Source organism: Candida tropicalis, assembly GCF_000006335.3.
Source record: "Candida tropicalis MYA-3404 genomic scaffold supercont3.7, whole genome shotgun sequence".
Lineage (NCBI taxonomy): Eukaryota > Fungi > Ascomycota > Pichiomycetes > Serinales > Debaryomycetaceae > Candida > Candida tropicalis.
The window spans coordinates 117,797-145,744 of NW_003020059.1; the positions used below are offsets into that span (position 1 = coordinate 117,797).

The 27,948-nt window shown below is 31.4% G+C and overlaps 13 protein-coding genes across 13 annotated transcripts; 6 read left to right on the forward strand and 7 right to left on the reverse strand. All coding sequences in view use genetic code 12, as the record gives it.

The window, feature by feature from the left end:
• Window positions 1-21: 21 nt before the first annotated feature.
• On the reverse strand, window positions 22-2,595 carry CTRG_04901 (uncharacterized protein; the record flags this gene model as incomplete). Its single annotated transcript, XM_002550557.1, has 1 exon — window positions 22-2,595. One exon carries the CDS (start codon window positions 2,593-2,595, stop codon window positions 22-24), a length of 2,574 nt encoding a protein of 857 aa, XP_002550603.1.
• A 489-nt stretch (window positions 2,596-3,084) lies between these two features.
• PSF3 (DNA replication protein) lies at window positions 3,085-3,615 on the forward strand (the record flags this gene model as incomplete). Its single annotated transcript, XM_002550558.1, has 1 exon — window positions 3,085-3,615. One exon carries the CDS (start codon window positions 3,085-3,087, stop codon window positions 3,613-3,615), a length of 531 nt encoding a protein of 176 aa, XP_002550604.1.
• A 71-nt stretch (window positions 3,616-3,686) lies between these two features.
• Window positions 3,687-6,932, reverse strand: CTRG_04903 (uncharacterized protein; the record flags this gene model as incomplete). Its single annotated transcript, XM_002550559.1, has 1 exon — window positions 3,687-6,932. The coding sequence occupies one exon, from the start codon at window positions 6,930-6,932 to the stop codon at window positions 3,687-3,689; it is 3,246 nt and encodes a 1,081-aa protein (XP_002550605.1).
• A 271-nt stretch (window positions 6,933-7,203) lies between these two features.
• Window positions 7,204-7,719, reverse strand: CTRG_04904 (uncharacterized protein; the record flags this gene model as incomplete). The annotated part of the gene is made up of 1 exon (XM_002550560.1): window positions 7,204-7,719. One exon carries the CDS (start codon window positions 7,717-7,719, stop codon window positions 7,204-7,206), a length of 516 nt encoding a protein of 171 aa, XP_002550606.1.
• A 666-nt stretch (window positions 7,720-8,385) lies between these two features.
• CTRG_04905 (uncharacterized protein) lies at window positions 8,386-8,913 on the reverse strand (the record flags this gene model as incomplete). Its single annotated transcript, XM_002550561.1, has 1 exon — window positions 8,386-8,913. One exon carries the CDS (start codon window positions 8,911-8,913, stop codon window positions 8,386-8,388), a length of 528 nt encoding a protein of 175 aa, XP_002550607.1.
• A 1,014-nt stretch (window positions 8,914-9,927) lies between these two features.
• CTRG_04906 (N-terminal protein methyltransferase) lies at window positions 9,928-10,656 on the reverse strand (the record flags this gene model as incomplete). The annotated part of the gene is made up of 1 exon (XM_002550562.1): window positions 9,928-10,656. The coding sequence occupies one exon, from the start codon at window positions 10,654-10,656 to the stop codon at window positions 9,928-9,930; it is 729 nt and encodes a 242-aa protein (XP_002550608.1).
• A 708-nt stretch (window positions 10,657-11,364) lies between these two features.
• MAC1 (Mac1p) lies at window positions 11,365-12,744 on the forward strand (the record flags this gene model as incomplete). The annotated part of the gene is made up of 1 exon (XM_002550563.1): window positions 11,365-12,744. One exon carries the CDS (start codon window positions 11,365-11,367, stop codon window positions 12,742-12,744), a length of 1,380 nt encoding a protein of 459 aa, XP_002550609.1.
• Window positions 12,745-16,337: 3,593 nt separating this feature from the next.
• CTRG_04908 (uncharacterized protein) lies at window positions 16,338-16,874 on the forward strand (the record flags this gene model as incomplete). Its single annotated transcript, XM_002550564.1, has 1 exon — window positions 16,338-16,874. One exon carries the CDS (start codon window positions 16,338-16,340, stop codon window positions 16,872-16,874), a length of 537 nt encoding a protein of 178 aa, XP_002550610.1.
• A 1,486-nt stretch (window positions 16,875-18,360) lies between these two features.
• Window positions 18,361-19,905, reverse strand: FGR2 (Fgr2p; the record flags this gene model as incomplete). The annotated part of the gene is made up of 1 exon (XM_002550565.1): window positions 18,361-19,905. The coding sequence occupies one exon, from the start codon at window positions 19,903-19,905 to the stop codon at window positions 18,361-18,363; it is 1,545 nt and encodes a 514-aa protein (XP_002550611.1).
• A 2,212-nt stretch (window positions 19,906-22,117) lies between these two features.
• PEL1 (CDP-diacylglycerol--glycerol-3-phosphate 3-phosphatidyltransferase) lies at window positions 22,118-23,800 on the forward strand (the record flags this gene model as incomplete). The annotated part of the gene is made up of 1 exon (XM_002550566.1): window positions 22,118-23,800. The coding sequence occupies one exon, from the start codon at window positions 22,118-22,120 to the stop codon at window positions 23,798-23,800; it is 1,683 nt and encodes a 560-aa protein (XP_002550612.1).
• A 97-nt stretch (window positions 23,801-23,897) lies between these two features.
• CTRG_04911 (uncharacterized protein) lies at window positions 23,898-24,737 on the reverse strand (the record flags this gene model as incomplete). Its single annotated transcript, XM_002550567.1, has 1 exon — window positions 23,898-24,737. One exon carries the CDS (start codon window positions 24,735-24,737, stop codon window positions 23,898-23,900), a length of 840 nt encoding a protein of 279 aa, XP_002550613.1.
• A 30-nt stretch (window positions 24,738-24,767) lies between these two features.
• Window positions 24,768-25,661, forward strand: CTRG_04912 (uncharacterized protein; the record flags this gene model as incomplete). Its single annotated transcript, XM_002550568.1, has 1 exon — window positions 24,768-25,661. The coding sequence occupies one exon, from the start codon at window positions 24,768-24,770 to the stop codon at window positions 25,659-25,661; it is 894 nt and encodes a 297-aa protein (XP_002550614.1).
• Window positions 25,662-26,954: 1,293 nt separating this feature from the next.
• Window positions 26,955-27,902, forward strand: GBP2 (single-stranded telomeric DNA-binding/mRNA-binding protein; the record flags this gene model as incomplete). The annotated part of the gene is made up of 1 exon (XM_002550569.1): window positions 26,955-27,902. The coding sequence occupies one exon, from the start codon at window positions 26,955-26,957 to the stop codon at window positions 27,900-27,902; it is 948 nt and encodes a 315-aa protein (XP_002550615.1).
• Window positions 27,903-27,948: the final 46 nt, after the last annotated feature.

Below are 27,948 nucleotides of genomic sequence, written 5' to 3' on the forward strand. Positions count from 1 at the left end.
GTTCTCTTTATATCTAGCTAGCTAAATAATATGTGTGCCTACTTTAGTATCTATATCACCTTTATAAAACAATTGTACATCAAATTGATCAATTTCAACTTTGAATACAACATCAACTTCAACATTTAATTCTCCATTAAAATATTTCTTAAATATATCCATTCCCAATGATTCAATTTTAATTGGTAATCTAGGTGTTTTATATAATCCAGGTGGTATTACTAATCTTTCTCTATGTAATAAATGTCCCAAATTGATTTGTTCATCATCATGTGTTTTAGCATAAGCAGTATAAACTTCAACAACAATTTCACTATTTTGAATAGGATTAAATACTGTGATTTGAACATCAGAAGATAAAGGATAAATCGTGGCGTCGATTATAAATTTCTTGTGTAAATCAGGTGGTGAATAAACAATTAAATCATTAACATTAATTTGCTTGATTAATTCATTCAATGCCCAACTTGATGCACTATTATTCACAACATCAATAGTTAAATTCTTACCCGATAAAAATGAACTTATAGAATATTCTAAATTTGCATGATCATAATAATTCAATGCCTGAATATTCATTTCAAGAGTCACATTGAAAAAATCTCCTCTTGGTATATGACAATTCTTTATTGTTATCAAATCAATCAAGGAATTATTCTTGGAAATTCCTAATATAATCTCATCCGATAAATCAATAGTGAAATTAGTTGGGTTTAATAATGTCAAATCAACCAACAATCTCATATTTGTATCACTCGATTCAATCAAGAAAATGTTATCAATAGTTAAATTGTTCAACAAATCTTGTGTGTAATCTAACGAGTGAACCCGTGGTAATATCTGAACAGCAGGAATTGAGACATGTTTGATCACTTTGGGATCTTTCCAAAATGGTAATGACACAGTAGTATCACGGATATCAGCTGACATATACATATCACTTTGAATTATAAAATTGTTCAACAATTGATTAATCACAAATCCCAATTCTGCTGGATCTGGTACAGCAAGATCCATATTTGGTAATAAAGCAGCAATGTTTAAATATCCATTTTGAGTCATGTTTAATTTAACAAATTCATTATTTGAACTACCAACTAATATCGTTGATTTCTTTCTTCCTAATAATTCAAAATTTATTTTAAATTGACTTACATCAAAATCTATGTTGGATCTTTTAGTAATGATTGACAAATTAGAATTCATGGTAGTTGTTAAGTTATCTTTCAAGTCAAGTTCTGAAGAATTTATAGTAAAATCCAATGGGATATAACCTAGATTTATCTTTGGTAATTTAATTGCTAATTTAATCGGTGAATCGTGCAAAAACTTAAATATCCAATCAGGAATATTTCCTTGCTCTTTCATTTGTAAATAAAATTCAATTGGTTCTTCATTTAAATACTTTTCAAGAATTCTATTAATGGGACTCTTCCCATCATTTTCACAATCTTCCATTAATGGATCAGGCATCGATGTGATATTTCCAATCACGGTTAAACTAATTGGTTCATTGGGTGTAATTTCAAATGGTGAACTTTTCCAATCACCTACATTAATCATTCCATTATCACAATCCTCAAAGAATAAATTCCAATTTATTGGATCGAATTGTAAATTAATTCCCAAAGGTAGTAGCCTTGTTATTATCGATGCATCAGCTTGAATGTTAATTTCTTGACCCCCATTTGAACTAAGATCAAATTTATCTATATTCACATCAGGAACAATTTCATTTTTATTCACCGTTATAAAATCATGGAATTCAACATTTGTGACAACTTTTTTAATAAACCATGATTGTATTTCAACTTCTTTACTCAATCCTTTGATTTCAAATTTAATTTCATCATCCAATTGATAATAGTATTTAAGAAATTCAACAAATCCAGTACTTACAAATTGACATTTAGATACAAAATCAATAGTTGTATTTGCCATATTGATAATTTCAACTTCCAATGGAGGTGGTGAAGAATCAACCAAATGAATAAATGGTGAATTTAAATCAATAAATTTAGTATATATCTCAACTGGTTGTAGATTACTTATAACCAAACTTCCAAAAACACCAGTAAATAATTTAACCATATTACGTTGAATACTATTGTCAATCTTATTATAATTTATCTCTACTTCACCATTAATATGTACATCTATCCCGGATGGAGTTATTTCTTGCATTGATACTTCATTGATGTTTAAATGAATGGATTTATCAATCGATGATTCCAAATTAATAACAACATTATATATGATACATCCCAATAAAACAAAAATTACGATGATCATACTATATATAACCATCAATGAGTATATTCTTGATAATTTCTTCCCACGTGAAGGTACATTCTTATCAATATCAACATTAGCCAACAATGGGGTTTCTTCAGTTGATTCATGTTGTGGCTGGATTTCAATGACATGAGGTGATACTAGATTTTCTACATCATGATTTATATTAACATCACTTGGTCTAGTTAAAGTGATTCTTGGTGATGTAGTTCTTTCAAGTGGAGCAGTTGTTTGATCAATATTAATCGTGGGGTAATTCTCTGATTCAGTAGGTGATATATCTTGATTATTGGAAGTCATGACTACTAACAGTATTATTATGAAATCAACTGGAATATAGAAGGCTAGTTTTATATATCAAAAGTCAAACTACCACTTTTTCAAAGATTAAATTGAAAGATAAAAGTTAGAAGGATCAATCGAAAGATAATGATGTTACATTTTTTTTTTTAGCTTTCTTCTCTCCCTTGATTAATCAACTCCATCATTATTCTTACTACGAGATGAAGCATCACCAAGAGGCTAACCAGGTGATGACTAAATCACGGCGCTATGTCAGTATATAATCAATGCAGACAATACCAGAAATACTATCAGAACACCAAGATGATAATTCATCATCACTATAAGTTGAGTCAGCTTTATACTGTAACTCCGAATCACGTGGCACAATCACGACGCGTATTAAACACAACCTGAAAAAAAAATAAATCCAACATAGACATAAACATAAAATCATCATCAACTTTATTGACCAACCTATAAACCAACACACATCTAAATTCCGATATGAGTTCGAATTATTATGATATTGATGATATCTTAGCAGAATCAGAAAAAGTCCCTACAAAATTCAATTTCACTGTACCTGGATTAGGTTATCTTGAAGGGAATCCAGGGAAATCAATTCATGAAAATACTAAAATTGAATTACCAATTTGGTTAGCTAAAATATTAGCTACATTAACTATCAATGAAGAATCCAATGAAAGTTTTATTGATTTAAAAGATCCTGAATTTATAAATAATAAAGTTATAAATGCTATTAAAACTGATCCATTATCTATTGATTTACACAATTTAACACCATTTTATTATTCAATGATTTTAAAATGGGGGAATATGTATAATGATGAAAAATTAATTGAAAATGTTATGAATTGTTTGAAAATTAGAAGTTTGGAAATTTATAATTTTAGTAATAATGCAAACAAGACTTTAAATAATGAATTTCTTTATAATTTAGATGAATTTGAAAAAGCATTATTTAAACTGACTTCAGAAAGTAATAAACTAATGAGAAAATGGTTTAAACGATAATTCTTTTTATAACAAATATACATTCTTTATTTTTTTACAACATATACAACTGTTCCTTAAACAATGGCTCTCTATTCTTCATCTCCTTCAAATAACTCATCTAGATCTTCTTCACTATCTACAATAAATTCAGATGAAAGAGGCTTCTTTTTCTTTTTACTTCCTCCGGTTTGCTCTTCTGATTTTCTTTTACCATTACCATTGGCTTCACCTTCTTCATTGTCAGATTCACCAGTTATATTCTTTTCATCTTCTTCATCACTATCTTCAATAATATTCTTCTTTTTCTTGCCTTTCTTGCCTCCTTTAGCTCCTCCTTTCTTCTTTTTAGTTCTTGCTGCTGATTCTTCATTAAATAACTTTTCATCAACTTCATCATTATTTTCATCCCCACTAACAACAGTATTTGATCTATTTTCTTCAGCCCAAATTTGTGCTTGTTCTTGTAAAATCAATCTCTGTTTAGCCATTTCCATTTCCTTTTCTTGAATAGCCTTCAATTTTTCTTCTTCCTCTCGTAATCTGGCTTCTTCTTCTGCTTGTCTGATTTGTTTAGCCTTTTCAATCTTATCTTCTATCTCAGCAATACTTTCTTTAGTTTCTTCTAATGCTTTATTTAATGAATCCAATAATGTACTAGACCCTAAACTGGCTCTTGTTTTCAAATAATTGGCAGGATATGGTAAATGACGATCATCTTCTTCAGATGATAATTTAGTTAAAATATCAATACCAGCATTTAACCCAGCAATAGCTTCTTCAATTTCTTCAACAACTCTTTGATTAACTGATTGTTTAGTGATGGCATCAGCAATTTGGAATTGTATAAATGAAACATTATACAAAAGTGCAGCTTTGGAACTAGCTTTAGATGCTTCAACTGCTTTTTGTGCATATTCTAAAGCTTGTTTTAAATAAGGTAAATTCAGTTCGGAGGTACCTCTTAAATACCATGCACGTCCCAAAAATGATAAAATCTTGGTATCATTACCATCAGTATATCTGGCTAATGCTAATTCATAATTTTCAATGGCTTTACCAAAATTTTTCAATTGACACAATACATGACCCAAGTTCAAATAAACTGATATATCATTCAATGAATCTCTGATTTTTCTTAAAATATCCAATCCTTTATTTGCTTGTTTGTTTTCAATAAATGCAATTGCTAGACCTTGTGCAGCATAAACATTCTTGGGATCTAATGATAACACTTTAGTAAACAATTCAATGGCTCGAAGATAATATTTCCTCTTTTTCTCTTCACTTCCTTTAGTGTCTCTCGCCATAATACAATAAATATTGGCCAACGAAATCAAGGCATAACAATCATGTGAATCATATTCCATTAAAGTTTCCTTTTGTAATGTCGTATCGGCATCTTGTGATAAATGCACTTTTTTAGCAAAATTCTTAATAAACCAACCATAAAATGATCTGATCTCCAAATCTGAAGCATTTAATTGTAAAAGTTCATCAATTTCATCTTTAATTTCTTGTTTGGTTTTTTTATCAGTAATACAATTTAAAAATAATATTCTTAATTTTGCAGAGAAATAATTTGGACATTCTTGAATTAATGATTCATAAATTGTTAATGCTTCATCTTGATTAGTAATTTCTTTGGTTCTTGCTAAATTAAATGTTAAAGTGGTTTTCAAATCTTGAGGTAAATCAATCAACAAATCACCATCTGGTGACTTGAATTCTGCTCCATTTAATTTATCCACAGCAACTTGGAAATTTTCACTAGCACTTGTATAGTTTTGCTTCATAAATTGGAAAACACCAATATTATTATACACTTCCAAGGAAACATCCTTATCAACATATTTTCTTGCTTCAACAGCTTTGTTCAAATAAGTTAAAGCTTGATTCATATCTCCCTTGTCTTCATATAATTCAGAAAGAATCAAATAAGCATTAGTAGCAACCGGTTCTCTACTAGAAGAATCACCACGATTATTTGATAATCTTATATATCTTTCCAAAACCAGTATGGCCAATTCTTTCTTTTTTGGTGAATCTTGTTTTGAATACAATACACCTAAGGAATAATTTGCTTCAAGACAATTCACATTACTATTCAAGATTTTTTCAAATGTAATTATAGCTTCTTCAAGTGATCCACGGTTGTATTGTGATTGTCCCAATCCTAATTTGGCAACAATATCATTGTCATTTAATTTAATTGCATCTTGGAAATACTTAGATGATTGAGTGAAATCACCTTTGCTAAATTCAATTCTTCCCAACCACGTAGCACATTGAGATAAAACGCTTGCTTCATATTTGGAAATAGATGATGATATACTGAATTTAATAATATTATCTGATCCAGTAACGGAAGTGACAATCTTCTTGATAATTTTGGAGACAACATCATATTCATCTCTGGCAAAATAATGGGCTGCTAAAGTTAACAATACAGTAGCATCATTAATACTAGATTTTTGTATCTTACTTAATTCTTGTAAACAATTCTTGTAATTTTCCAAAAATTCTTCATCACTTAAAGAAGTAGTAAAAGTGTTATGAAATTTGGCCAAGTTTAAAAATATTCTCAGTTTTATGTTCGATGGATCCAATTCTAAACTTCTTTCCCAAGATTTAATGGCAAGCTTTTCATCTTTTAAAAACCAAAAACATAAACCAATTCCTAATCTTGGATCTGGTTTCATCATTGGATTCATAATTAAAACTTGTTGAAACAATTTTAATGCATGAGCATAATTTTTTGATTTATTCAATAATGATTGTGCTTTAACTAATAATGCAAATGCATTACTACTGTTAATTTTCAAAATTTGTTCAGCAATTTCGCTAGCATGGTCATTGTTAGATTCATATAAATTAAGAACTGCAGAACATAATAAATTGGAAATACTATTAAGTGGTCTTGTTTCTCTATCATTTTGAATCTTGAATGTTAATTTAGAAATACCTTGTCTTGCCAAACTCAAGTTTTGATCCTTTTCAATTCCCAAACTAACATTTTGTAAATAAAGCCAAATAATAAAACTTTCAAAAGTAATTCTATCATTATTATCAAAATATGATAAATTTAGAGCTGCTTTAATAAATTTCATCAGTTGTTCAACTTTTCCAATCTTAGCATATGCACTAGCAATTATAATCCAGTATTTTTTAGGACTTGATTGATCAGTTAATAATTGAATTAAATCACTTGGGTCATCTAACAATTCTTCTTGTAAATCGATAGAAACAACTTGGTTATCAAATGGAACATCTAGTGTTTTCAATGATTCTATTTCCTCTGCCCCTATATAATAGGATATATCAATAGGATCCTCCATGGTTATCAGTATTCCCTGTCGGTTGTTATGGTTGATAATGAGAAGAATAAACAAAATCTGCAATGAAAAGTTCGAGCTGACATGTTTTTTTTTTTCTCTTTACTTTGGATTTGCGATTGTTGAAAAATTTTGGTGAAAGTTGAACAACAACAATGCGAAAAATTGGCGAATGGCGCACGACCTGTAATTTATTCAGCTATACTTGTATATTCATATAGTGAAGTTGAAATTAACTAAAGTGAAGAACAATAGGAGTCGGTTTGCTATTTATTTACACATAAGTAGTAGTAATAGTAGTAGGGGTAGCAACATCCTTTTTAACAGCAAAGGTGACTGTGGAAACATCAATGTTGACTGGAGTACTACCATCTGGAACAGTACCCAGAACTTTGATATTGTACAAAGCGTCCTTTTCAGATTTATCATCTGCCTTGACAAGGTAAAAAGTGTCAGCATTGTTAATAAAAATATTACCATTGTCAATTCTGTCAAAAGCATAACCTTTGTCAGCTAAAACAAGGAACCCGTTAGAATCAACATTAACAAATTTTTCAGAATCATAGTCAGAAGCAAGGGTAATTAACTTGGTTTGTTGATCAGATTTTGGGACAAGACAATAACCGGAATCCCAGGATGACTTATTTGAAATATATAAACGATCATCTTTGTTGTCATTTGGTAAAGCAACATAAACATACTCGGTGGACTCCTTGAGATGGGCTAACAAAAGGACTTTAGCAAAAGCAGAACCAAGAGAAGCCAAGACAGCAGCGTAAGTAAATTTCATTTCGGAATGGATAGTTATGTTTTAATTTGAGGATATTGTTAATGATTAGAAATATCCAACGATTCTTCAGTTTGTAGGGTTATTCCCTTCATATTTATAGTTTGTCTTGGGTCAAACTCAAAAGGGGGAGTCTACCCCTATTTATTCAACTATACCAACTTGGACAACAGTTGGTTTACAAGCATACTGGTTTCTTCATGGTTACTTCCGTGGAAATTGTTCTTGTTGGTTTATATTTTTGGTACCTTCAACTAATTAAGGCGATTCGATGCATTTCATTCTCGTGCGGTATAATTGAAATTGCTGCAACTTTTTTGGCACAACTTTGCAAAGCTCATTAGAATGTCAATGTAAATGAAGGATAAAGGGGCGGACAAGTTCAATGGTACATATAGTACAAAAATAGGATTACTAATTATGTAGTTAGTAGCAACTTAAGAATCTAGATTACTAATGGCAAGACCAAAAATTAGTTGTAGTAGTTTGACATGCTTTGTTGGGCTTGTCAGATCTTAACTCTTCTGAGACTCATTTTTGCACGTTTGCATGTATTTCAAATATGAATGTTTCAGGAAACTAACTATGGATAATTTACAATGTGAATCAACTAATATACTCTAATAGACCATATTTATATTTTGAACAAATATAGAATACACACCTATACTAACCTCTTTTAATAAACTTGTTGAAATGTAATTCTTGACCTAATTTGTTCTTCTTGATTATAGTTGCAACGCCAATTTCGCCAAAAGTAACTGGAATTCCACCTTCTGGAGCTTCTTCCATAACTTTTATGTCATATCTAACTGAGTCACCAGATCCATTTTGAACGAGATAAAAGGTTTCAATGTCATTAATACTAACATTTTGTAAGTTTGGGCGTTCAAAAGTATCATTAAATCCGTAACCTTTATCATCCAAAACAAGGAAACCTTCGGAATCAACATTAACGTATCTCGTTGGTTGAGCCACGGTAGCAAGTACAGTTAAACCCGAGTCCGAATCAGTAATTGGTTCGAGAAACATTCTGAAATCAAAATCATTGCAAGGATATAAACGATTATCATCACCTTGATTTGAAAAACAAGCCATTTCCCCGTAGAAATCGTTATCCAGAGTAACCATCAAACCAACAGTGTCAGCTAAAGCAGCACCGATAGTGAAAAATAAAGTGGTAAAAGCGAATTTCATGTTTTTATAGTTAGTAGTTGTTGTGGATTTTATTGATGATTAGATACAATTAATTCCAAACAGGAGAAGAAGAAACTCATGCTATTTATACACTTTTGAGAAATGGAGCCAAAGGGGTAAAGGAGTTATTAAAGAGTTCATCAATGTGCTAACCACGAAGTTAATAATTTATTCCTGATCTGTCCATTGCAACGATGACAATGATCAACTTGACACAAATGGATGGGTCATCTCCTATGATTGGTTCGGGGGGGTTATTATCATGGAATTATTGATCAAATTCATAATTGCCGCCCATTTATATAATTAAGAATGTGCTCGATTTTGTGTCATTCACTTCTGAATGTAACTATGTCGACCAATTACAAAATAACTTTGCCAACGAACCCAATGAGAAATTATATCATTCTAATTGGTGTGTGTTTGCTTGTTGTATGCAATTGCTAATGAGGTTCTCTCATGGGTTTTATATTTGGTAAATATTGACACCATTCATTTGAACATCAAGAAAAACCATCGGTGGTAATCTCCCTCCCCTCTCTTTCTCCGTTGTCAATTACATAAAATGCAGTTCTAGAAAATATAATAATAATCAAAGATTCATAACCATGAGACTAAAATTTTCAATGAAATAATTGAATGTCCATTCAATCGTAGACTCTTTCACTCCTGTTCTTCATCCCTTTCATTTTTCACATTGTTCTGGTATTGAACGTAAAATCGACTGATTTTTGCATCCAACATAATAAATAGGAGGCGAATAACTACATTCATGAATTTAGGTTAAGGCAATAAAGAGAAGAGTTGTATCGTATAAGACATGGGTCATATAGATCCACCAACAGAAGGAGGCCGTTCAAAAATAATATCTCTTGAAATCATCAATTCAGGATTTGAAATGGTCTATAATTTCATCATTGAATATTATAATTGGATTAGATAATCCACGCGGATATTCAAACCCAAGGTTATTACAATAAAAGATATCTAGTTGTATATTTGGAATGTCCTGATTTATTTCCTCTTTAAACAATACATTCTAACTGGGTATAATTCTTTAGGTAAGCCTTTTTGAATATCACTAGCAATCAATTTAAAACCAGCTCTTTCAAATAATTCTCTAAATTTGGCATCAGTACGAGTAACAGAACTATCAGTTTCATCAAATATATCTTCAACAGGGGCGATGTTTTCTTTAACTATTAAAGTCCCATTTTCAATTAAAGCTTCACCACATCTTCTCCAAAATTCAACCAAGACATCATCCGGTAATTGTCCAACACACCATTGACACCAGATCAACCAATATTGTTTATCTGGAATCCAATCTTGCATACCAATATCATAAATTTGGCCTAATCTTCCTTTATTTCTAACTCCAACTAATTCATTTTCCATTTGTGCTACAAATGGTTTAACTGGCTCTAGTAAATCAACACGATCACTTATTTTCCATAATAAATCACGAGTGATTCTACCTATACCAGCACCCATATCTATGGTGATTTTAGGAACACCTTCTGGAATAGTCATTCTGGTTTGTAATTTACGTAAAAAAGTAGAAGATCCAACAATGTCAGCTTTAGGAACAGATGTTTGTTCACCATATCCACCCAATACCCCATTGACAGTTGCTGGGGTACTTGACCAATAATCTATGGCATCGTCGTAGTTAATTTGAGAATCTGCTTGAACATCTGGATTGAAATCTACTTCCCAATCTTGTTGTGACTTGGCTGGCATTGTTTTAATCAACGAATGTGTGTATGTGAATTGGTCTATTTGGTTATTATGAATGAAGTTTTGAATTTTTTTTTTTTTCGCTGTTTATGTTTAATGAGATGAGAAAGCTTTGAAGATCTAATGAATATCACCACACACAAAGGATGGAGGGTCAATCTATGTAGATAAAACGGAATCCCATCTGGCATTCAACATTGTTAAAAGAACAAAAAACAAAGTTTATCCAGCTGGTGTCGTATCTTCTGTCAAGATGTTCCATTATTAGATAAAGTAGGTTGAAGTGGACATAATTGACTAATTTTAATATGTTTCTGTGATTTGACACAGTAAATAAGTACAAAATGATCTCATGTATATCCTTGCTAAATTTGCAACTAATATCCTGATACTTCAAACTCTGTTACAGAGATACACTTATCTAATTAATCTCGGATGATCTGGTTCGGATTCGATCCTGGTACTATCAATTCATCTACAGGTGTCATCGGTTTAACTCACCTGATTTGGAAGTGAAAAATTTGCTCATTGTATGAACCAGCGCCCTGACTCAAAAAAAAAAGAGACAGGTAAAAAAAATATACTTATAACCTATTGGTAATACTGCCAACCACCCCTTTATCCCCTTTCTCAGACAACCACTGTTTAACACATGGGTACGCTTCTATAGTTCAAGAAAGAAAGAAAGAAAGAAAGAAAGAAAGAAATAAAATGATTCTAATTGATGGTGACAAGTACGCGTGTATGGAATGTGTAAGAGGACATCGTTCATCCTCATGTAAGCATCATCAACGACCTTTACTACAGGTACGATCAAAGGGAAGACCTGTTGAATATGCAAATGGAAATCCTAATCATAGAGTGGCGGTATTTGCAGAAGAAATAGCAAACAGTGAAGAGATCTTGGACAATGATAATAAATCCAAGAAATGTTCCACAGCACCAATTGTAATTCTCAAGGCATCAAACAAGCAAGTTGTGGATTTGAAAAGTGGTGAAATTATAGGTCCTTATGATGAATCAAAAACTTCAAAAGTCACAACTACAAAACCAGTGCCGCAGCAACAACCCATAATTAATCATGATAGTTTTATAAATACTTCTAGTTGTTGTACTCCTAAGATTTCAAAGGGGAAATCGTGTGATTGTTGCAACAATAAAAAACGTGCTGTCAATAAATCAAGGATCCTTCAGAATTATATAAAAAACAAATTGAACAATAAAGTTAAACAAGATCAAAAATTTGTATTAGTTAATGAAATACCCAAATCTAACGAAGCAAAAACAAATGAAGCACAAGTGTACGGTGTGGTTCCAGTTGCTTCATGTTCCATTCCAGGCACATGTTGTTGTGGAGATGATTGTTCATGTGAAGGTTGTATCGTTCATGGAAATAGCAAGCTTGGAACTATTCCTAACACGCTAGCGGAATCAAACCCTTCAGTCGAGTTTATGGATTATGATATCAATTCATTCCCTCCAAAAGTTGAAGAGGGAAATATGGTGTTTAATTCTTTGTCATTCACTGATAATGGGGAATTCCCTAATATTCTTCATACTGCAGTTACTTCACTTCAAGAACAATCAGAATCAAGTAGTCCTGGATCGCCCAATACATGTTCATGTCCATCGGATTCTTGTGATTGTACCAATTGTGAAGTTCATGGAATTATCAATGGTTATAAATTAGATGATTATTTTAAAGATCAGTCTAAGCTTCTAAATTCGATTGATTTTAATTTTGCTGATTTGCTAGCTCCTGCCTCTCAATCACCAGTTTCTATTCCACAACTACCCTCCCAGCAAAAAATGTCAACCATGCAATCTATACCGATGGCTATGCCCCAAGTGAATCAACCACAAGTTAACATTCTGAATCCATCATCAATGTCTCAATATATTCCTCCTCCACAACCACTGCAAGTTACAAATAATCAAGGAAATTTTGAAATTTTTGACTATAATTTACATAATAGTCTAGCTACCACTAATAACGGTAATATCAATGGAGTAGAAAATTATAATCCAAATCCCCCAAGTAAAGGATCATGTTGTTCTAAAAAGAATGGTAATAATCAAAACCTAATATGATAATAGAATGTCTGTCTTGTAAATAAATGTAATATATATATGTATATGTACGTGCGGATTAATTGTTTCTTTCTTTGTATTGATAACTGTGGCTTTGATATGCAGTATGAGAGCGCAATTTTCAATTTGCGCTTTTGTATTTTTTATTATTTTTTGTTACATAATTTGCGTCGTTCCAAAAGACACATATTTACGATTTGAAGAATGAAGAACTCAATTGATGTGATTGGTGCTATATAAATTGATATTGATCAATAATTGTTGATTATAAGAAGGGGTCTAATAGTTGGTGTGTAATAAATACAGTATGTACATTTTCATATAAAATTTGTATTGAATTCGACAAAAAAAAACTATCTGAATTTATTACTTGACAAAATTAGATAAATATGATATAAAATTAGTTAATGAAAAGAAAAACTAGAAACTCTATAAGAGGAAAGGCAATTGAATCATTTACTACGATCTCTATTATTAAAATTTATGATCCAGAGTTATTAGTCTAAGAATTAATTTGTACTGAGTTGATAATAATTCATTTTGATTTGGTTGCGAATTGAACCACAAATTCAATTTTTCTCTTACGACTCATGATTAAGATTCAAGTGTACCGGTTGAAAGGATTTTAAAAAATGGACTAACTCCACTAGTAAACTTTAGTGGAAACAGTTAAAAACTAACATTCTACACAACAAGTCAAGTGAACTTGTCAACGATTGGTTGGTATATACGAAAACCGAAAAATGACAAAAATAAACATAAAAAGAAAAAACCAAAGACAAAAGGTAAAAAAAAAAAACAAAAAATACATTGAAGATTTATCTTTGACTCAATTGTTTTAGTTGCCAAGCCAGATGATTAAATATCGTATCCATATTTAGAAGAACAATCAATGTGATTACCAAGAACAATAGAATTGTCGCTTCTAATTCTATCAATTTGACATTCATTAAAATTTGAAAATTCTCTTTGAACTTTCCATTCTCCCGCCTCATAAATACACACAAAGGTATTGTTATATTCTGTTTCAACACTTTGAACAATTAATTTCCAACAATTGACTATGTAACAACACCAATACGAGAGATCTCACGTGAAATATTACTTCAACTGGTATCCTATTGTTATCCTTTATTTGCTATGCAATATCACATGTGACAATAGATCGTATGATTCAAATTGAAGCAAAGGGTATAAATCTCAGACAATTGTTGCATTACTCATGCAAACTTGTCAACAAATGTAAATTTGAAAGCAATTTGCATATTCAAGACATGAAAAAGTACATGTATTCATTGAATTCAAACAAAAGTAGGAAAATGAGAACCTCCACAAACATATTACGGGGGAGGAATTGAATGTGGGCATATCCTTTTCGGGTTTGAAAATTTTATAAACGACGGAAACGGTTCGTTCATAGATAATTGAACCAATAAGATCAAAAAATAAAAAAAAAAACTGGAGTCAACTCTTAGTTCTTTTTTATGAGTCTTACCACAAGACTGTAATTGAATACGCAACAATGAATCACTTGACTGTGACCAACATCACAAAAAAAAAAAAGAAGCAACAAAAGCATGAACATATGGTTTAGACTAGCCTTAATTACAATAGTTATATTTCAACTTTGTGTGTCATTTTGAAACTATCTTGATGTAATGTGAATAATCCTCTTACAATCAAGAAGTGTGTGTAGCTCAATTCGTCATTCGTAGTACATAATTGAGTTTTGTCCTACAGTGGATTTTAAATTTTTGTAACCCGATCGATCAAATATGTGAAATGCTTGTAAGTTGATCAAACAAATGTACCAAGTAAGCAAGTGAATTTCATTTTAATGATTTGCAGCTTCTATATCCGAATGTCAAGTTAATCCGAATATGCATTCATTTCTTACCAAAACTAGGTTGAGCGGAATTTTAGAAATCGGAAATTGATGGAATTATCCATAATTCTAATTACTACCAAAAGAGAAATCAATTCCGTGAACGAACATTCAAGTTTGTACCATTTTACTTTTACTTGTCAATTGGGTTTGTCTAGAGTTTTTGTTTTTGCAATATGGTGATGAATACATTATTTATACATCCCCCACGATATTCACTGGGGGATATTGCGTGATTTTATAATTATAAACTCAAATTTTGTTTGGGGCTCGTTTAATTGTTCAACAGATTATTGACATTGTCCTGTACCTGTCACACACTCTCTTCATTGTTTTAATATCGTTCCTAAATCGTTTTTTTATTGTACACCAATTGTTAATTACCTCATCAATTTTAATTCATTTGTGGTACTTGTATCTTTAAACAAACTCAAAATGCCAATTGAGGAAATATATTCCATATTTTTCCGGGCCCAATTTGGTATGAAAATTCCATCATGAAATGTACCTTAGTTCCAACATATAATTTGGGGAAATATGAAGATGAATCGGAGATAATGATCACTGTCTTATACAAAAAGTGAGGCTGTAGCTTTAAATGTTAGTTCGGAAAATTTTTTATATGCCCGTTGGAGGGCTAAGAAGATCTAAATTCTATTTTTGGCCTAGATTCCGCCTCGGCCGAGAACCATTCTCATATTAATCAATCCCATAGAGTAGTGCACACACCAATATATGTGATGACACAAATTTGCCCATTTTTAGTCTACTTACCCAAAATGCACGACTTTTTTTTTGTATACCAAGCGTTTTATTTATCATATGAATAATTTAGACCACGTAAATAAGTTTAGTGATACTTTTTGTTGGTACTATCCATTGTTCATTGTTCATTGTTCATTAGCATTGGATTAGTTGTTGAAAAAGATCTCGCCATAATGTAATGTCCAATTGTTGAAAGATCAGGTTATAATTTATTCGTTTGCAGGTATTAATTAAATTGTTGTTCAATTAATTGCATGAATAATATCATGACAGGTGGATGTTCATGTTGTTGAAATATAGTAATGTGAGAAACCATTTCTAGGAGGACTTGACTAAACCAACTAAAAATTATGAAATTCATTGGTGGAGAATGGGGGTGGTGGTGGTGATTATGGGATGAAGGGAAAGGGGGTGTTAGTCATTAAGCAAATTGAAACTTTCAACTGTATTTGGCTACTGAATTTCATTTGTGAGATCTACGGACAGTTACATCCGAAGCACAATCTCTGAAGATTTATTTCTTATGTCTCCCAAAAACACTGTTGACACAAAGATATATATATGTAAGAGCAAAAACTAGAAGATTTTGCACACAAAGGTGTAAGATGTATGATACAGTATTGAATTATCATTTTTATATAATTATCAACTTTAACTAAGAGGCTCAGTTCGTTCAGCAACTACATTGGGTGCTAAATTATATTTTTGTGATTTTTTTTTACTTTATATCCTTTAGATTAGTATTTCCATTTTCATCCTCCTCAACATTACAACCTATTTTCAACACATTTTCATTGCATCCAATTGTTTATAAATACTGGTAGAAAATCCCATTTTTTTTAAATTCCATTGTTCTCTTTTTTATTTAATTAATCATTAATTCAATAATATTCAAAATAACACTAACTATCAATTATCATAATTCTAATAATCTACTATAACAATGAAATTCCTTATTGCTACTATTCTTTTATTTATTGCTACTGTTTTTGGTGTTGACACAGTTGGTTTTATGGTTATACTGGATGATGAATACTATGGTGAAATGGCTTGTTTACCACATGAAGAAATTCAAAAAGCTTTCTTATATCTCTGTGGAGATTTTAATTTCAAATCATTTCTTCTTCCAGTTCTTGATGAAAGTACTGGATTAACAGTACTTGCATCAACTCAAGATCCAACAAAATTTGTCAATATTGATTCGGATGGTTATCTTACATTAGCTGATACTGGTTATGGGTTTAATGAAACTTTTGAACATCCAAATTTAGATAAAATGACTATCGCTGGTACCGATACTTTTCATATTGTTCATTTGGATGGTTCTGGAGATGATGAAACTTTTAAAATTAAAATTACTGGTGATATTCCAGAAGGTAGTACTCCAATTAATCTTGGTGCAATTGGTGTTCAAACTATCATCAAAAGAACTAAGATTGGTAAAGAAGTACACTTTAATAAATTCTTCAAAGCTAAATAATTAAAATATAGAGTTTCGTACATAGATAATATTTATTAATTTCCTAATCTTTCTTAAAAATAAAATTAGTTATCTTGTAGATAAAAGAAATACTAAAAAGCAATAAATAACTTGGTGGTGGTTATTGTAAAAGCCACTGTAGTGGGGGATATTACTGTGGACACTAAAAAGATCACTAGTGGGTTTAAATCTCCAATAACTTCTTGTTTCCGAACTATTGCTATTACGAGAACTGGTCCTCCTCCACCTTTCACACACACCCCCCCTTTACACCCAATAATAAGCCCCCCTTTCATTACTACAAAACAATACAAACATTGTCCAGATTCATCTCGCAATCACTTCTTTTTTTTTTACGAATAAGATGTTCAATTTGCATCCATTTCTTGGCCCTCTGTTCTTCCCTCACTCTCTGTCTCCGTCTGATCCCTCTCTCTGTCTCTCACACACACAGTCTCTATCTTGACCATATTGTGGTTAGTTTATTTCGAACTTTGATGACTACTACGGCTATAAAATATAAGCTATTTTGTAGAATTTCATATCATCACGGTTTTTCCGTTATGACTATCCTTTATATTACTCATCAAAAAGTTAACACTTAGTTACTCTACTACTACTACTACACTACTTTTTTATTTCCACCCTTATCTCAATTCGATTAGTTTGTAACAGAATTTCAGTTCAGTTCATTATAAACTATGCACAATTTATCTTCATGTACATGAACAAACTATTTTCTCTATCTCGCCTAGTATATGTATTACGTAATCATCTTCACTCACATTTTGAGAGAACAAAATCTTTTTTTTTTCTTTTTCTTTTTTTCTTTGAAGCTGCGAAATCTAATGCTAAGTTAAAACAAAAACAAAGCTGGATTGATCACTCACTTATAGATAGATCGATAGATAACTAGATCAATCGAGAGAGAATTGGGAAAAGACATGAATGACCATTTAGATTATTTTCTTTATGTTCAAGGTCATAAAAAAAGAGGGGTAAAGGTAAAATGATCATATTATTTATTCATTATCATTTGAAGTTTGGTTTATCATGTAAATGTAAATGTAAAAATTAGCAGCTACATTTCACTTGATGTTTTTGTTACTGTTTTTTTTTTCATGAATAGGGTTGTTGAAAATTTCAGGCAACTTGGTTGCTTATTAATTTTATTGATCTTATTAAAGAAAGTATATCTCCGAAACTATTACTAAGAAGAACGTGGCCACTTTGAAAGGGAGTAACTAATACTGAAATGACATCACAGCTTACTAATAGAATAATAGATAAAAATAACCTTCTTCTTCTTCTTTTATTCTTTAATTTAGTCCTTTTCTAACTAAAATTTCATGGAAATTCACAAACTAAGTGTGTAGTAATTCCATAGGTGAATTCTATTTTTATTCAAACTACTATCTTATATCCGACCTTAATTATCACAAAGCAACTATTACATTTTTCTTTTTTTTAAACTACTTTCAAAAATCTAAACAACTCTATGCTTACTTGGTTCATAAGGCATGAACAAGGCAATACATCCAAGAACTCCAACAAAAGCTCCACAAATCCAAATAGGTACAGAAGATGAAGTATCGGAAAAATATGCAATCACAGGAACTATACAAGTCATAACTCTTGTACAAGCAATAGCTATTGCATTTCCGGTGGCTCGTGCTGCAGATGGAAATACTTCAGGAGTATATGCATACAACACTGCATAATAAATATACATACTCGCAAATGAAATTGACGACAAGGCAACATTTTGTGCTCTACTTTTGATTTGAGTATATCCGAAAAGAAATGCCATAGACATAACACCTCCAATGAATAACACGCCTCTTCTACCTATAATGGGAAAAAAATACAACAAAGCCCCGGCTATCAACGGTCCAGCAATTGAAACAGTATTGGAAATCAAATTGTCTCTGTAAACACCATTAACATCAGGCGCAGAAATATTTGCTCCTCTAGTTGCAAGATAAACAGGTAGGAATGAAGAATATAATGGATAGGAAATACCTAATAATAGCCAACTTAAAAATACCAATGAAGTCGATCTAGCCATTGTTTTATTGGAAAATAAAATTTGCACATGGTGATAAATTAATTGAGCAGTACCTTTAACATCAATATGTTTTCTGAAATCATCATTGATTTGAATTTCTCCACATGCTTCTAATTGTTCTAATGTCAATGAACATGGTCGGTTGTATTTGGTGGCAATCTCTTGCAATACTTGGACAGCTTCAGCATCACGATTATTAGATATCAAAAATTTGGGAGTTTCTTTCAACCTAATAATTGTCAACCGTAAAATGGACATGGCCAACACTATGCTACCATTGGTGTAGTATACATATCTCCATCCACGGTTAATATGAGAAGGACAATACTCAGCTGACTCACAACTATTGTTTGGTAAAAATGCATAAGCCAATGCAACTGCGACAATTTGACCAATCCCCCAAAAAAATGCAAAAAAAGTCAACAACCATTGGTTTTTATGAGGTAAATATTCAAGAAAAACGCAAGTGTCAAGAACCAAATTACCACCTGCTGCAAAACAACTCAAAAACACAAAAATACAATATGAAGCCATATTATTCATAACTCCAGTCAAGATAGTAAAAATAGAACTCAACAATAAAGACAAGTTGAAGGCAACTCTTCTACCTATCAAATCAGCTGAAAATCCCCAGAAAATAGCACCAATTAACAAGCCAGCGGCCAACATTTCATTACTAATAGGATAAGTATATCCAAATTGATAGTTGATAAATGTACGAACATTACTTTCCAAATAAGTCAACTGGGTATCAGTCCAATAACCCATACCATTAAGGAAGAATAATTTAATGTGGTAAGGAGTAAAACCAATTTCATCAATGGCTCTGTTGATTAAAACCATTTTCTCGTGTAAAGCAATATCATTCACGTGATACAATTGAGAATCGTCATCAAAAAAAGTATCAGATTCCAGGATCTTTGGTTCCTTTTTCTCTGGGTCCGTCATACCTGTAGTTGACATGATTTAATAACCAACTATATGATATATCAATATCAATCAAAAGTGGAAGTATAAACAAAAAAAAAAAGAAAGCAAGTGTCATAAATTTGACAAAGGGGGATGGATATAACACAATTTAAATGATATCAATCTTGTGAATTGAAATTTATTGTCTTCCAAGTTATTTCCCAATGTAGTGATTTTTCTTCATATCTTTTGGATTGAATTTTTGAATAAGGATAAAATTAATTGTACTCTGAAATACCAAATGAACTAGTACACCACGTGTAAATAATTTTGACCTTATATTATTTTTTTCGCTCCCACGTTTTCTTTGGAATAATTTAAGTTATCATGCAGGGATTGAAATGTCACCCTTATCATAAGAAAATGATTAATTAGCAATAAAAAGTAATCAGTCATATGAGCTGTCATATATCGTAATGTTCTGTCAACAATGTATCCTTTTCACTCAATATGATAAGATTCAGCATCGTCATCATATATAAACTGGGGGACTGTTGATCAATGATTTGGTAACAAACGAAAAAAACAAAAAAAATAAAAAATTTATCTCGAGAAGATTTTTTTGTGTTATTATCACTGGTGAATAGGAAAGAAAGAACTCTTAACCAAAGAATAATACCCACGTTTTCCGAGATGTAATTCTATGTGGACAAACGCTTCTTGTTGGGGCTATAGAGTATAGTAGACCTAACCATCTATGGTAGTCCATAAGTTTGCCATCACTCTTTTTTCTTGGGCATATATCGTAAATAGTCACTATTTAGGAAATCACAAAGTCACGTGATTTATTTTTTTTGATGGTTGCAAGTAACTTTCCTGAAACCCATAAATTATACATATTTGTAGGATATTAATCAGTAGCAAGACATACTTTTTATAAAACAGGATGGAAAAGTCTAATGTTTTAAATAACTGGATGAAACTGTTGTTGTATAATTAAGTTAACAATAAGTAATAAGGAACAACCGTGGTGGTGGTAAAATAATAGTCAAATGAGGCAAGAGTGGAGAAGCCATTTTTATGTGAAACCATATCTATTGTCTTGTAATTATAAATAGGAAAAGCCAAATAGGAAACATTCACCAGGTAATACAATGGTTGTTATTATCAAAATAAGGAAATAATCAATGGGTCTTGTAGTTGTTAAAGCAATAGAGTAATAAAGTTATCATTCTACAAAAAGAGCAAGAGTTGGTGGATTATCTAATCTGAAGTGGGGCGGGGGATGGGGAGGGAGGACTAATGAAAAAGAAAGGGTCGTGTATAAACAGCACTAAAATTAGAACTGGCACGACCTCTTATCAGAAGACAAAAAAAAAAGCAAAAGAAAATTGTTATTTCCGTTTTTGATTGATTTGCCGATAAGATTTCCCATTTAGGAATAATTTTTATTCAAGTGATTTTTGCTTCTCTTTACACTCGTACGACCTTACTAATTCTTATTTATATATTAAATGGTGTAAGAAAATATGAAACATATACGATAAGGAATGCTCAACACATAGTAGATCATCACCAATCCCATAGTTCCTCTCCCAACATTTATGTACACTCAACAAAAAAAAAAAAAAATAAACGCCAACATGTGGAGCTGATGCCGTAAGACAAAGCAAGGGCACAATTTTCTCGCTATGTGGTCCTGCCCATTTTGGCGATGGAAAGATGAAGAATTGCCGTGATATATAGAGTAAATCGATCTTTAATTAAACTAAGCCAATTTAACAATCCTTCTTCATATCCCGATTTCCCACTTGAGCAAAAAAAAAAGGGGTGAGTATAGTCATCCATGGGGATTAAACTAGTAACATGACACACTTGTAGAAGCATAATATTCTTCTTTTCCCCCTCTCTCTCTGTGTATGTGTGTGTGTAGACAGGTACCATTTGTGGCTTTAAAAAAATTTATCCTTCTAAATGAATTCCCAGAAGTAGTAATTAGTTTCAACTACAATACATTACATCACAAACCTAACACAACCCCATGTTATATTTGGCTACGGGGAAATTGATGATTGGTGCATATCCTGCACACAGCCTATCGTTAACTTTGAGAGAAAGAGAGAGAGAGAGAGAGAAAATTTTTTTTTTTCCGTAGCAAATCGCAATTGCCATACATTAGAGGGAATACTAGTAATTAAAATAATAAACTCGAGAGGATTATAAACAGAAAAAGTAAAAAAAAAAAAAAAAAAAATATGGAAAAAATATGAAGTTGATGATAAATTATAGATCTTTTAAAAATACTTTATTTTCTTCTTATTCTTCCTTTAATGGTAATTTCATGTTTGCCCGTTTACATCATTTCTTACATTCTTCATTAACTACTACTACTACTACCACCACTACATCTACTACATCATCATCTCATAGATCTTATACAACAATGTCATCTCCTATTAACTCACTTACCACTCAGTTGGATTCAATAGCTCCACGATTCTTGTTGAAAAAAGGGGATATAGAAGTTATGAATGAACCAAGGGTATTTTACAAGACTTTATTAAACAAGATTTCTACTGCCAAAAGTAGGATTTTTTTAAGTACACTTTATATTGGGACTAAACAACATGAATTGATCCAATGTATTTCTGATGCTATGGAAAAGAATGATGATTTACAAGTTTATATTTTAACTGATGCTCTTAGAGGTACAAGAGAAGCTCCAAATTTATGTAGTGCTTCCTTATTGGCACCTTTAGAACAGAAGTTTGGTAGAAGAATCGATATTCGCATGTATCATACTCCTCATTTGGCTGGATTCAGTAAGATGTTGGCACCAAAAAGAATTAATGAAGGTTGGGGTTTACAACATATGAAATTATATGGGTTTGATCAAGAAATTATACTAAGTGGAGCTAACTTATCCGAGGATTATTTCACTGATAGACAAGATCGTTATTATTTATTTAAAGATCAACCTTTAACTGATTATTATTTTAAGATTCATAAAGCTATAGCATCATTGTCTTATAGAATAGTTCATACCTCCAAATTGAAACAAGGTTTTAAAATGACTTGGCCAACATCTAATGCAAGTGGTGAACCTCATTTGAATTTACAAAGATTTATCAGTGATTCTTCACATTTGTTAACACCATTATTGAAACAACAGCAATTGAATTCTTTTGAGGAGTTTGATAATTCTACAGAATATGATACCGTGGTATACCCAGTATCTCAATTTACTCCATTATTTCCACAAAATCAAGATCAACTGACTGAGAAACCAGCTATATTAAGAGTGTTATCATATGGTGATTCACCAAAGGTTAAATGGTGGTTCACAGCAGGTTATTTCAATATGTTGCCAGAATATCAACACAGATTATTAAATGGTAAATCACAAGGCACCATAATAACAGCGTCACCAAAAGCCAATTCATTTTACAAATCACCAGGTGTTTCCTACTATTTGCCACAAGCTTATCTTTTATTTGCCAAACAATTTATCGAACAAGTTAAGAAATTGGGAAAATCAACATTGATTACCGTATATGAATGGCAAAAGGGTGTAGTTAACACTCCTGGTGGATGGTCATATCATGCTAAGGGGTTATGGATCACCGGCCCAAGAGAAAATGAACCAAGTATTACAGTGGTTGGATCATCTAATTATACCAAACGTGCATATTCCTGTGATTTGGAAAGTAATGCTATCATTATAACAAAAGATGAAGAACTTAAGAAGAAAATGAAGGGAGAAATAGATCATATAATGAAAGATGTTAAAGAGTTGACTTTAGAAGATTTTGCTCCAAGATTAGAAGCCAACAAAGAAGAACAAGAACAACAGCATTCCTTGCAAGAACCTAAATATATTCTTGATGAAGATAGAAAAATAAGTTATGGTGTTCATCTAGCTGTCAAGTTGTTAGGAGGAAGATTATAAAAAAATTCACCTAGACTTTCTAACTATATATTACCACTCTCTATCTATTTATTCTTTTGTTTGTCTATAGACTTCTCATGTACTTATTTATTATTTATCACTTTGATCTTTCTTTTAACGTTGGTTTGTTATCCTTATAAATATACAATTGATAAATTAGAATAACAAGTGAAACCAAGTGAGCCAATAATTCTACCCAAGTTGGATAATTTAAAGGGATTTCCCACCATGAATGAGTTTTAGATAATTTGCCTAATAATTGAAACCCACAGGTAGCAAGTTGAAATTTCCACCAATCGGGGAAGACACCCACAACAGATTCATCAAACCAATTCATAGATATCAAAGGTAAATATTTAACACATGATAATGTTCTACTAATCATCCATAGCATATCAATTACATCCAACAATATGATCTTACCTTGTTGAAATGTATACATTTTGATTACCCATAAAAGTAAAAACCCGATACTTCCTAAAAAGATTAATCCAAAGGGACTAAAACCTTGATTTGAATTTTTAGTTGAATTATATACTCGTAATTGTAATAATATCAATACTAATACGCAACATTGAGCAATTTCAAACAATAAAACAACAAATGATACAGGAATTATGTTATATATGGGATTTCTAATCAGATATTGTAAATCGTTATTAATATATAGAAAAATTGTGAGAATTGATAGGAATAAATGCAAGAAAGAAAACAATACATAGTCAAATGACAAACCATATATGGATTTCTTTTGTTTATTATATTGAAGTTGCCATATTGCCGATACTATATCTATACCACAAGCAATGTGTATACAATACTGTAACATTATCAAATGGATGTGGTGATAATAAAAGTGAATCAAATATTGAAAAAAATAAAACCACCGAGAAAAAAAATAAACACTAACCGATAAACAAATCAACTCTATCAACATCCGAAGAACCAACGATAAATCAATTTAATTATGACACCAGAAATAGAAGGTAATTGGGATATTGTTATAACGTCATTACAAGATATATGTAATTCTAATGAATCATTAACATTTGATAACATCTATAATGATCTCAAGAAATATTCATCACAAGAATTATCCAAATTATCAACAGATGATTTAAGCAAACTTCAAGAAGAAATAATTGATCATAAATCAAATATAGGTACAGCTAAAAGGTTAATCAACACATCTACAGAAAATCTTACGAAATTAATTGAAATTATAACCAAAGAGAATAAACTTAAACAAGCACAACAACAACAACAGCAAGCACAAGCACAAGCTCAAGCTCAAGCTCAAGCTCAAAAACAACTTGGTCAAAATCAAACAACACCATCTAAAACTAAAAAGAAACCAGGTAAATCAACTACACAAGCTACTAAAAAAATTGAAAAAAGAGGTAGTAGTAAAACAAAACAAACTAAAAAAATTGGACGTTCATTTTGGACATCTAAATTTAATCCACTGGATCCAATATTTATTGGACTGGAAGTTGCTTATAAATTAAAAAATCGTCATTCTGAAGAATGGATTCAATGTGTTGTTGTTAAAATTATAGGGGATGGGATAAAATTTGAAATTAAGGATCCTGAACCTGATGAAAATAATAATCCTGGTCAAGTATTTAAGGCTACTTATAAAGAAATCTTATTGATTCCACCAAAGGGAACTGATTTAATCAATTATAATTATGGATGTAAAGTATTGGCAAGATATCCTGATACTTCTACATTTTATCCTGCTATAGTTGTGGGGCATAAGAAAGATGGTAATGTAAGGTTGAAATTCGATGGAGAAGAAGAAGTCAATAAAGAAACTGAAGTGGAAAGAAGATTGGTCTTGCCAATACCTGAAAAGTGAATAGGTTCTTTCATTGATAGTTTGATCTGTATAGATTCTTTTCAATTTTATAAGAGGTCGTGTGAATTGGCCCAATAGTATTTTGTCTGTGCAAAAAAATTTTCGCATTTCGTTGAAAACCCCCCATTGAAGGCAGAAAAGCAAAAAGTCATTGGGCGAATACAGCATATACTTTCATTGAAAGATCAAAGTTGTGATTAAGAAAGACTTCTATAAGTTATTAGTCATTCCGATATATATTTGTCAAGGTTGGATTTATTGTTGATTAAAAATTATTATCATTTTCATTATTTCCCCATTAATATTGGTTTGATTTTTTTTTTATATTAGTTTTTGTTATTGTTGTTGGATTCAATTGTATTATTATTATTATTATTATTAGAAAAAAAGAAGTTAAGGTTCAAGATGGAAGGAATGGATATTGATGATTATTCAAGAGTATGTTAATCTTTTTTTTTATTATTATTCATATATATAACTTATCACCATTTATTGACGAAATTCCAAGTCCGGTAACAAAAATATCTATATTTATCATTAGTAGAGTGATTTTATTCCCTGGTTCAAGATTGTTCCCTACATTAAAAACAAAACAAAAGCAAAAAGCTGGCTATTTTTTTATTTCTGGTACTGGATGGTTAAGATTTAATAAAACTCCGAACGGAAACAAAAAGAAGCTGGTTATTTGGTAACAATGCTTTATCCTAGGTATTATTCCCCCCAAAAAACATTTGGTTTATTTAACAGGAAAGGATAATTATCCTTCTGGTTATTGATATGTTTGTTGCTGAACTGTTATTTCGCTCTTTTTTTAAAAAAATCACTATTGGTTTTAATTGGTTTTTTTATTTTCAATCATTGAATTATTGCTAACATTTATTAATAAAGGATCGTTCTCGTTCTCCAGTTAGAGATGTTGAATCAACTAGAGATAGATCACCAATAAGAGAAAGATCTCCAATTAGGGAAAGATCAGACAATTCATCTTATTCTAGAGATAGCTATTCTTCTAGAAGAGATTATGGTTCACGTTCTTCAAGATCTTCTTATGATAGCAGAGGAGGAAGCGGTAGAGATTATGGCCGTGGTAGTGGTGGTTATAGAGGTAGAGATTATGATCGTGCTGCAAATGATGCAGAATATCGTTCGAAAACTGAAAGAAATTTCGATAATTCTATTTTCATTGGTAATATTCCTTTCGATGCTACTTCTCGTGATATTGAAGATATTTTCAAACGTGATTTTGCTATTGTTAGAGCGGATATTGTTACCAATCGAGGTGAATCAAGAGGTATGGCCACTGTTGAATTCAAATCTAGAGAAGATGTTCGTGATGCCATTAATAAATATGATCGTTATGAATATCGCGGTAGAGAAATATTTGTTAGACAAGATTACCCACCTCCAGATAAAAAGAACGATTATGGTCCACCACGAGGTAGAGGCAGAACTTATGATAGTAGAGCATCTGGTGGTAGATATGGAGGTGACAGATATGGTGATAGAGACAGATACCGTGGAGGTGATAGATATGGTGGTAGTGACAGATATGGTGGAAGTAGAAGAGGTGAAAACTATGCACCACCTCCACCACCATCTAAACCAGGTACTGAAGTCTTTGTTGGTAATTTGCCATTTTCTATTAATTGGCAAGCTTTGAAGGATTTAATGAGAGATGCAGGTGAAGTTGTTAGAGCTGATGTTAGATTAGATAATTTCGGAAGATCAAGAGGATTTGGTACTGTTGTTTTCAACACTGAAGAAGAAGCCACTAAAGCTGTTGAAATGTTCCAAGGTTATGAAATTGAAGGTAGAAAATTAGATACCAGACCAGGTCGTTCTACTGGATCATCATCTTCTTCCTCTGGATATGAAAGAGATTCTTATAGAGGTTCAGCTACTGGAGGTAGTATTTCTGAAGGTAGATCATCTGCTCCAGCTAATAAGAATTCCGAATTCACTGAAGGTGTTACAGGAATGGGTGAAAAATCAGATACTATTTTTGTTGAAAATTTACCATTTGCTACTCAAAATGATGATTTATATGAATTATTTGAAACTGTTGGTAGAACTACTAAAGCTGAAATTCAATATTCTGCTGATGGTAGACCAAGTGGTAATGCTGTTGTTCAATTTGAAATTGCTGATTTGGCCGAATCTGCCATTCAACAATTGAACAATTATACTTATGGTGGTAGAGATATTCATATTTCTTATGCTACCAAGCCAGCACAAGAATAGAATTAATTAGCATCTTTCGACTCATAACTGTCTCATCTATATATAT